This window comes from Marmota marmota, unplaced genomic scaffold (assembly GCF_001458135.2).
Source record: "Marmota marmota marmota unplaced genomic scaffold, marMar, whole genome shotgun sequence".
Taxonomy (NCBI): Eukaryota; Metazoa; Chordata; class Mammalia; order Rodentia; family Sciuridae; genus Marmota; species Marmota marmota.
In genome coordinates this window covers 4,969,050-4,979,825 of record NW_026000108.1, presented here as the reverse complement: position 1 = coordinate 4,979,825, position 10,776 = coordinate 4,969,050, and the positions used below count along the sequence as shown (strand labels likewise).

Sequence of the window (10,776 nt, the reverse complement as noted above, 5' to 3'; positions counted from 1 at the left end):
AATGGAGTATTACTCTTCATTAAAAAGTGACAAAATCATAGAATTTGCAGGGAAATGGATGGCATTAGAGTAGATTATGCTAAGTGAAGCTAGCCAATCCCTAAAAAATCAAATGCCAAATGTCTTCTTTGATATAAGGAGAGTAACTAAGAACAGAGTAGGGACGAAGAGCATGAGAAGAAGATTAACATTAAACAGGGATGAGAGGTGGGAGGGAAAGGGAGAGAGAAGGGAAATTGCATGGAAATGGAAGGTGACCCTCAGGGTTATACAAAAGTACCTACAAGAGGAAGTGAGGGGAAAGGGAAAAATAATACAAGGGGGACAAATGAATGACAGTAGAGGGGGTAGAGAGAGAAGAGGGGAGGGGAGGGGAGGGGAGGGGGATAGTAGAGGATAGGAAAGGTAGCAGAACACAACAGACACTAGTATGGCAATATGTAAATCAATGGATGTGTAACTGATGTGATTCTGCAATCTGTATATGGGGTAAAAATGGGAGTTCATAACCCACTTGAATCAAAGTGTGAAATATGATATATCAAGAACTATGTAATGCTTTGAACAACCAACAATAAAAAATAAATAAATAATGCAGAGAGAAGACAGAAAGTTTTAGAAGCTGGCGAGCAGATGTACAGCGCCCTGGAGCTGGTCATTGCCTTGGGTCGGCTGGGAGGAGCGCTGGAAGGCCCCTGCGGGCTCCTCACACACTGGAGGGAGCGGAAAGCGGGGCACCAAGGAAATCTACAAAAGCCGGATCACACAGATCCTAGAGCTCAGCAGCCCCACTCCTAGGTATATATCAACAACACGTGGACCCACGTTCAACCAGACTCTTCGAGAACACTCATGGATGTTTTATACCTAACAGTCCCCAATTTCGAAATTGTCCAAATATCCAACAACTAAAAAATAAAATGTGACATGTTCATGAAGAAGCAGAAGCTAACTACACAGGAGGAAGCTAGCCCTGAGCAACAGAGAGCAGGCGTGAATGAGCACCTGCCACCACTGGGTTCCATGTCCATGAAATTTAACATCAAGCCAAACTCAGACGTGCGTCGTGGGCAACTTCCAACATGGCGCCCGATGATCGCGCTTCGGGGTTTCACGGCCTGGGGGTGCCCTCCCTGTGAGCGTGGGCTGATTTAGTGAGCAGACTGAGGCAAAGGATGCACGTCACCTCCAGAGTTAGGTCGCAAAGTCTCTGGCCTTCCCTTCTCCGTCTTTCCTTTGTTCATTCTGAAGACAGCCAGCTGCCACACCGTAGCCATGCACAAGGCAAGAACCAGGGCCATCTCTGGCCTGCAGCAGCCAAGAGCAGGGGCAGCAGTCTGACAGTCTGCAAGAAACCGAACCCTCAGCACCACCCTCTGCCCCAGTGGGGCCAGGAGATGCCCCCACCTGGACCAACACCTTGGTTCAGCCTGGGAGAGGCCTGAGCCACGGACCCAGCCACACTTGCATTCCTGACCCACAGGAAGAGGAGAAGACAAATGTTGGTTGTTTCAAGATGCAGGCTGAGCGCTGGGTAAGTTTTTCTGCAGCCATAGATAACGAACACAGATTTAGGGACCGGAGCAGATTTACCTAAAAATGTGGAAGTGGCTTTGGAACCGGGGAGAGGAGGTCGGGAGAATTTCAAGGACATGACAGGTGGCCTTGAGCAGACTGTTACAGAGATGTAGACTTTGGGGACACTGCCTGTGAGCTCTCGAAAGGAAATGAGGCAATGAAGGGAGGGGGCTCAGGCTACGCAGCAGCAGAGGCTCAGCGCTGTCTTCTGCAGCCCTGGGGAAAACCCCATGGGCTGGGTCCAGCTCAGGAGGTCTCCCACAAAGTGTGGAAGGAACTGCCTGGTTCTTCTCACATGGGAGAGACTAATGGGGAGAAGAACTGTGAAATCAGAAAGAAGCAGGCCAGGTGGGGTGGTGGACGCCTGCAATCCCAGAGACTTGGAGGCTGAGGCAGGAGGACTGCAAGTTTGAGGCCAGCCTCAGCAACTTCGCAAGGGCCTAAGCAACTTGTGAGACTCTTCCTCACAAAAGGGCTGCAGGATGTGGCTCAGTGGCTGAGTGACCCTTAGGTACCAAAACAAACAAATAACCACAAAAAATATAAATAACAACTCATATCATGTACGACCACAAGAATGGGATCAAAATTGGAATGGGTTGCACTCCATGTAGGTAAAATGTGTCACAACACACCCTACTGTCACGTATACCTAAAAACACTAAATGGAAAAAAAAAAAAAGAAAGAAAGAAAAGAACTGGGACGTTTGAAGGGCTTGGGAATTCACAGCTCTCCAAAAGCAAAAGATTCAAATTAAGGAATGGCTTCAGAGCCCCTCTCAAATTCAGGATATTGCCAGATAAATAACTCCTGATTCTCCAAGAGTGTGATCCCACAGACTTTGTTAGAATCCATAAAGATGAGGGCGGTGCCTCCAAGCCCTAGTCAGTCGTAAAGAGAAAGAAATCCTCTGAAGAGCTTCCCGTCGCGGTGCCCTCAATCAAGCAGCAGGACGCGGGAAGTTCAAGGTGCACTTCACAGGGGGGTGAAGGGCTCACCTGGGAGAAATGGGTGGGGTCTTTCCTGTGAGGCAGTGAACCCTGCCCAGTGAGCTTCCCAGGAGGCCACAGGGTTCTGAGGGGACTACTTTAGCAGAACCCTGGCAGCTCAGACGGCCTGGCCCAAAGGCACGGGAACGGAAGGCAGGAAGCAGGAGGCCACACAAGCAAGGCCTCCCGCCTGAGAGGATGGAGAGGCGCAGGAATGGCCGGCCGAGGTGGAGCCGAGAGCCAGGAGACCTGTCCCTGGGTTAGGCTCCCCAGGCCTTCAGACCAGAGGCCCCAGCAGGGCACCTCCCACCCCAGCCCAGCCCAGCCACCCCAACAGTGCCGAGGCTCCCCCTCCCAACCCCAAGTCAACGAGCAATGCCAGCCTCTGTGTGCCTGGCCCTGGCACCCCACACGTGAAACCCCAATACCCCCAGGTGTGCGAGGCCCAGCATTCCCAGGTGTGCGAGGCCCCGGCACCCGTAGGTGCACAAGGCATTTTTGTTGGGATTCTCACTTGCCCTTATGCACACCCCTCAAGGCCACCGATGGTTAGGTCATCCCCACTGCATGTTTGAGGTAACCGAGTCTCAAGAAGCAACCTGGCCTGCCCATGGCCACACTGCTGAGAGTGTGGGTGACCGTGTGTCTGAGACAACATCCGCTCCTGGCCTGGCCTTTCACTGTCCAGTCTTCTCACTAATCAAGCCAGGAGCCCCTCCTGTGGACCCTTCTGACGGGGGTGGGGGGAGACTAGGGGCAAGGACAGAATTGGCACCACTCACCTGAGCTATCAAGTCTCCGTTTTCCGCGTGGACCAAGATCAGAGCTCCCAGCCCCTTGAGGAAGGTGAAGGCTTCGTAGAGCTGAGGAGGGACACGAGGGGTGGGTGTGAGAAGGGAGCACCACGCGCACAGTGGTCCACGGCAGCAGGGGTGCTCCACTCCCCACTCAAGGAGAGGCGCTTCCCTTGGCCCTGACGCCTTCCAGACCCGAAAGCAGGAGCTGGGGTGAGGCAGAAGCTACGGCCTGGGGACACCCCTGGTCTCCTGCCTTGGGCCTCCTCCCGGCTGGCCCCTTGGGCTGCCTGTGCTCCTGGGGACAGCTGGTACAGGGCAGTCCTCTTTGGTTTCACGGCGACTGTGTACCTGAGCCTGCTCAGCCTGTGCCGCAGGAGATGTGTGATTCTTTTCAAAAACTCCAGCACCTGCCGTGCGGGGAGGGAACTCTGAACTCAGACAACAGAGGCTAGGCCAGCATCATGCCAGTCCACCAGGGAGGCCTTGCCCCTGCCTGACATCTCCCTACCCAAGAAGAGCCCGCCCTGCTGAGGATCAAGACCACCAAGCTCCCTCTCCAAGACACCTGAATCTCAACTCTGTTCTCCATGAACAAGACAACACCCAGGAGTACCCTTATGGATTCAGACAGCAGGTGAGGGGGACTCCTGGGGGCTTGAGGGGCTTTTGAGGACCCTGGTCCAGAGGCCACAGGACTCCATCCATGCCCAGGGCTTCAGTGGAACCAGTGTTGGACAGAAACAGCTGAGAATCAGCTACCTGGTGCGTCACGTGCCCCTCTTTCCACGACAGAACCAACCTTCAGCTTTCAGAACACCCTCTGCAGGCTGCAAAGGCCTCCGGGCATCCTGGGCAAGTTACTTTTCTAACCCCCCACATGCTTATTTGAAGCCTGTTGTCCATCTAGCTCCAGGGCAATAAGGAGCGATCACCTCCCAACACCTGGGTCGTGCCGTTGTGCGTCAGGCACTGTCCTGGCAGTTCTCCTGTCTGCATCACTCAATCCTCCACAATCTCCACCAGGCAGGTGCTATTATGAGCTTGAAGCCCAGAGAGGCTGGGAAAGTGGCTCCAGGCTGCACAGCAAGGGCCAGGCTGGCTCTACCGTCCATGGCTCCCTGTGCCACACTAGCACGCAGGGAACAGGGAAAGGAGAGGAAACCAAGCCAAGAGATCCCGCAGTGAGGAAGACAAGGTGGCTGGTAAGCAGTCCCCTGTCCCTGCAAACAGCTCGTGGCAGCACCCCACTCTGTTGCTGGCACCCATATAATGACTGAAACCGGCAGGCCTGAGGCTTTGCATCTTCTGGATGAGAAAACTGAAACGAAGTGACGTGCCCAACATCTTGGGTTGGCTTGAGGGAAGCCAGGGCCAGTGCCATTGTCCCCAACCTTGCTCAAGCCAGCGCCAGCCGGGAGCTTCCAGGAAGCACATTTCCCGAGCCCCTCTGCCCGTGCGCCCAGCTCTGCAGGCTAATGGCACTGAGATGCGCCAATATGAGGAACCATCGACCAGGGCTCCTGTTCCACTCCAGAGTCAGAAAGGAACCCAGACCTGAGGGGCGACTGCACTTAGTGCCACCAGCAGGGCCTGAGCCCAGGCCTCCCTGCCAGCCCTGACTCCTCTGTCCTGTGCCAGGTGACAGGCTGGGGTGGCCCAGAGCTGCCAGGTGAAGAGGAGTGGGGCCTACCTGGCTGTCGGACATCTGGTAGAGGTCCTTATACGCCATGTAGACTTGGAAGGAGTTGACACCTGTTACAAGACAAGAAGGAAGAGAGAAAACGCATGTCGAAGAGAAAGAAGCAAGCTCTCCCACTAAACCACGATCCCCCGCGCAGCGGAAGCTGTCAGAGAGAAGCCGCCACGGGGACCGCTGTGAGGGCGGCCAACAGGGAGCCGAGCGTGCAGGTGAAGGAAGGGACAGGGAGGCAGAGGAGGGGGCAGAGAGAATGAGACCTCCAGACATTAGAAGTAGCAATGCAGTAAAGCAGAAATTATGAATTAGTAAGCTGTGGCCAAATTAACTCCTATACCCTGGCACTTGTTCCCAGAGCAGGGATATAGGGCAGCGCTGTCTTAGGTTAGAAATCACCACTAAAAAGTCGAGGTAGGTTTGACTCGTTACAGATGGGAACCTACACGTTAGTTAATTCTTAAATACTTCAGAATAAAATAACAAAGAACCAACATGATAAATATACCAGCAACAAATTTAACAGCTTTTTAAAATCAAGAGACAGTGGTTACTTTGGGGGAAGGAGACGTCACTGCAAGGAGGAAGGAAAGAGCCTATGGGACGGCTGGCAGAGCCCCACTTGTCTGGGGTGGGTGAGCTCGGAGCAATTCGTAAAGTCACGTGTTCATCTATCTATTCTATTAAACAAGACCAAAACAAAAGCAAAGGAGCCAAAAAACAAAATCCAAAAGCAAACTGTTGTTTTTGGACATTTTAAGAAGAAAGCTCATGCCTGACTAATAAAGAAAAGATTCAGTCCTCAACCAAACCTCCAGAATCCACCAAAGCCAGCCCTGCTCCAGGCTCCGTGTGGGCTCAGCTCTGAGGCAGCAGGAGCTCCTCTGGGCGGTCAGCTCGCTCACCCGCCCTCCAGTTCTCCTTTCCTCCTCTCCTAGCCACACAGTAACCCTGGCAACAGCCACCTTCATGCGATGTGACCCTGAATCACATCCAGGGCTGAGTACCTGGCAGACGCTAGGCTGAGCCAGGAGGGACTGGACACAAAGGACACCTGGATGACCTCTAACACGGAGACAAAGCAGGGGCCAAGCCAAGAGAGGTCCAGGGGACAGGAAGGGCACAAGCTGGCTCATGGAGGAGGACGAGACAAGCAGGGAGGAGAGGCCTCGGCACAGGGTCCTGGGCCTGTCTCCAGCACTGAGGCAAACCTGCTCCCCCGGGCCCAGCGCAGCTCCAAGAGGACCTGCTGTCTCTGGGTCACACTGGACTCTCCAGCAGTACCTCAGTCTCCCCCCCACAGGTCTTCCTGCAGCTTTTGACAAGATCAGGTGCATCAAGACACTCAAGAGGAGAAGCAGGAGCGCCTCCCCCAGGGGTCCCAGATCCTTCTCCAGGGAGTGCTTATGTTCTCACCCAGCACATCGTTACTGAGTACCTCTGTGTGCATTCTAGAGCTAGACACTCCTGTGGACAGGCAGGCCTGTCCGCCTTCTGGTGGGAATGATGGGCAAGGGGCAACTACATCGATGATCCTGCCAGGCTGTCATGTCTTGGGAACTCACACAGCTTTCACGGCAACTCCCATCGAGAATCAGATCTACCTCCCACCCTAGAACCTGGGTGGTCGCACGACTTGCTCTGACCCACTTCACGAGTTCCTGGCACAGGCCACAAGGACTAGCCACTGGCCCAGCTGCCCCAGCAGAGGCCGAGGCATAAACAAGACAGGTGTGAACAGCAGAACTGAGCCCCAACCAATGTGCCCACCCACGGAGCTGGGAGCAAATGAACAATAATTGCTGCCTTTCATTACCTGTGGTACCACTGTGGTTCGGAGGTGAGGTGTCTCCCAAAAGCTCAGGTGTTAGGCAATGCAGGAATGCAGCTGAAATGATTAGGTTATGAAAGCTGCCTCACCAGTGGATTGATCCATTTAGTGGATTAATCATCTGAATGGACTTCTGGGTGGTAACTGTAGGCAGGTGGAGTGTGGCTGGAGAAAGGAGGTCACTGGGGCATGTCCACGAGGATTACATTTTGCGCCTGGATCCCTGTCCCTCTCCACTTCTTGGCTGCCCTGAGCTGAGCCGCTTTGCTCCACCACGCCCTTCCGCCATGATGTTCGCCTCACCTCACCCAGAGTAACGGAGTCAGCCAGCCATGGACTGAGCCTTGACACTGTGAGCCCGAGGGACCTTCTCCTCCTCTAACTTGTTGGGTCAGGCACTTTGACTTCAGGGGAAAGAGCAGAGTGACACAGATACAGCAAAAAAGCAAAAGTCACCATCTTAACCATCTGAACATGGTTAAGTGCTGTTGAGGGGCATTAAGGATACACAGTCCTGTGCAGCCATCATCACCATCCACCTCGGGAACTCTCTCAGCTGTCCCCGTTAAACACTAGCTCCCCACCTCCCTCCCTCTAGCCCCTCTCATTCATTCCCATCTCTGTGAATTCAACTACTTTAGGTGCTTCCCATAAATAGGATCCTGTGATATTTGCCCGCGTGACTGCATCATCTCACTGGGTGTAATGCTCTCCACTGCTCGTCCAGGCTGCAGCACGTATCAAAATCCCCTTTAAGGCTGCGCAATATTCCTCCACACAGTGTGAACATTTTGCTCATCCATTCACCAGCTGCTCCTACCTCTTGACCGTCGTGAACAATGCTGCTACGAACATGGACGTACAAGTATCTCTGAGCGTCTGCTTTCAGTTCTTTAGGGTACATATCCAGAGGCAGAACTGCTGGATCACATGGTGACTTTATTTTTAACATTCTAGGGACCCACGTACTGTTTTCCGCAGAGGCTGTACCATTCTACATCCCTCCCTCCGCAGGTGCACAAAGGGTCTCATTTCGACACCTGTCATTCTTCGGTGTTTTTTTAATACTGCACCTGCCCTGAGCGTGACGTGGTGTCTCACAATGGTTTTGCAGTTGCAGCGTTTATAATGCAGACTCGCTGTACAGAAGCTGGTGCCTAGGCTGAGTCTTGTGGTGGCCAGAACCTAAAACGTGGCAGTGGTTTGGGGACGGCTGGTGGGAGGGACACAGAAGAGTGACAGGAACTACTGGCAAAGACTGGAGAAAAGCAAATGAACCATGAGCAGAGTGAACGGGGGTGGCCTGGACTAGGGAGCAGCAAACTGGAAACATCGAGGGGGGGGGGGCGTGGATAAAACGTCCCCAGGGTAATAGAACGCACTGTGAGTCCAGCTAAGATGGTTTTCAGGAATCATGTTTAAAGCGTCACAGGGCTTCTGTAAGCTGTGCACGACGAGGTTCAAGGCAACGGCGATGAAAGGGGACCAGGGTGAGGAAGACAGAGGGAGCGTTCCGTCTGCAGGATTCGGGGGCCATGCAGGAGGCCCACAGAGGCTGAGCTGGACTCAGGACTGCTTCCCGTCTCTGCCCAACCAACCCACAGGCAATTCCCAGAAGTGCAAAATGTCTTCAGGGTCAAGTTCCTCACTTCAAGGGTGCAGCTACAGAGCAGCTGGCAAGCTTCCTCCGCTAGACAAAAGGGCTTCCAAGACTCCGACAGATCCTGTCGGCATGGTGGCCGTCACCTAAAACAGACTGGACTCCAAAATCATCTCCCCAATGCAGTGGATTAGAATCATACCTTGGAAACCCACAGGGTTTTTAAGAAAGTTGTATCACCTTCTAAAAGACACTGGGACGGGTCAAAAGGAAAGGGGCCTCTGGGCTGCCAACCTTCTGTGGGTACAAAAGGCTGGGACAGCGGCAGATAGGGCGCAACAGAGTGAGGTCGCGGTGGAGGCTGCCTCTGCAGGACAAAGGCCAGAGTCAGGCAGCGCCTAGGACCCGCCGGGCTGGCAACTGTTTTAAGCCTTGGGGTCGCAGACGGTCTCTGCCACGTATTTTTGTTATTGTTTGATTGTTTTGCTTTATTTAAAAACCTTTAAGAATGTGAAAGACATGCCCAGTTTCAGGGCAGTGCAATGGCAGTCCATGGCCAAATTTGACCCCGGGGCTGTACAAAATTTTGTTGGTCTCTAAACTTGGGCACTTCTCCCAAGGAGGACAGCTGGGCCCCGGGGGAGGAACTTCTCAAAATAGAGTGGAATAGGTGGACTGAGCAGTATGTGCCCAGCTGGATTCCAGAGTGTCTACCCATCATAGCAAAAGGGCCCCCATTGTTTCCCCTTTCTAAATAAAATCATTCAGCATGCCTAGCCTGTCCCTGTGCCTGTCCCTGTCCACCAGTGCACGGTGGCTGTGAGTAAGGTACAGGCTCTGAATCAAGAGCAGCCACAACCCAGGAGCTCCATGGCAGCCTCTGGAAATGACAAGGTCGGGGATCTGGATCTTGTGCCATCACTGGATGACACTTCTGGGTTGCTGGAGGGCAAGAGCATTCTGCACCTGGGAGGTACACAGAGTAGCATGGCTGCGGCCCTGCCCTGTGGTAGATGAGATGCCATCATTCTCAGGTGCTTTCTGTCAGGAGGCGAATCCCTCCTCCCACCCCGCTAACCTGGGCGGCTCTTGTGACTTGCTCTAACCACTGCAGTGCTGCCTGCGCCCCAGCTGAAGCTGCAAGGGCCCTTCAGCCTCTCTGCCTGCTCTTTTGGAACACTGCCCGCTGGGAAGGAGTCCTAGAGGGCCACTGGAAGATGAGAGATGGTGCATGGAGCCACCCAGCAGTCCCAGGTGAGATGCAAATGCTCAAGTGAGCCTGGGCAAGATACGAAAAGCTGCTCAACGGAGCCCAAACTGCCAATCAACAGAATATTAGCAACTGCTGTCTTCATCCTGAGATTCGGGGTAGGTTATTACACAGCAAGGCTAGCTGATACACAGAGCAGCATGATAAACAATGAGAATCCCCAAAGAAAGATCCAGGAGGTTCATGCCAAAGAGCATGATACCACTGCCCTTGCACTGCTGCTCCCAATAAGCAAGTATCTGGCCCCTAGGAGGCTCCCAGGCACCACGAGTTCCTTTCCTCTTTACTACAACTTGCTTCTTCACCTCTTAATGACTTCTAAATTAAAGTCTCTCTTTTGAGAATGAGCTGCTGCTGACATCCATCAAAACTGAAGATTAATATTAACAGTGGTTGAGGTCCGCGGCTGAGAAATAACTTGCAGGACTTCTTCCTCAGTGGTTTATTACAGTAAATTCCACCCCAAGGGACAGCCACTCTCCCTGCCAAGTCCTGTCACCACCAACTCCAGAGTGACTCCCCTGGCATCTTGAGATTGCTAAAATAAGCCAGGGATCGCTGAGTCTAAGGACCAATGCAACCACGAAGTGTTGGCTCTCACACCCCTGCAGAGCTTGTCCAGGAGGGAGGACGGTGGAGCTGTCCATCAGGGGTCAACATGCAGTGTAACGAGCACCAGGGACTCAGGTCAGGGGCTGGTGGCAGCCTGGATGGCTGGGGAGCTGGGGAGCTGTGCCCTACACAAGGGCTCCTAGCAGAGGAAGCGCCCAGCAGAGCTGAAACCCAGCCTGAGCCCACGTACCCAGTCTGTGCCCTGAAAGGTGCCTGCTTGCAATTCCCAGACAACAAGAGCTACAACAGCTCTGTCACAGACATCTGGGTTCCAGTCCTGGTGCTGTGTGACACTGAAGAAGCTGTGCCTCTCTGGGCTTCAGTTTCTCCATCTCTAAATAGAGACAGCTGTAACTGGTGTGTCTCCCGCACTGCTCACACTGCCCAGGTCTGGGATCAACATGC

General features: G+C 53.5%; 1 protein-coding gene across 1 annotated transcript in view; it reads right to left on the bottom strand.

The window, feature by feature from the left end:
- Positions 1–10,776, bottom strand: part of Crmp1 (collapsin response mediator protein 1) — a 63,619-nt gene that overhangs the window by 19,848 nt on the left and 32,995 nt on the right. The window contains exons 5-6 of the mRNA XM_015481939.2: positions 5,056–5,117; positions 3,351–3,431 (exon numbers count right to left, since the gene is read on the bottom strand). Coding sequence (XP_015337425.1) covers positions 3,351–3,431; positions 5,056–5,117 — 143 coding nt within the window. The remainder of the gene's footprint in view (positions 1–3,350; positions 3,432–5,055; positions 5,118–10,776) is intronic.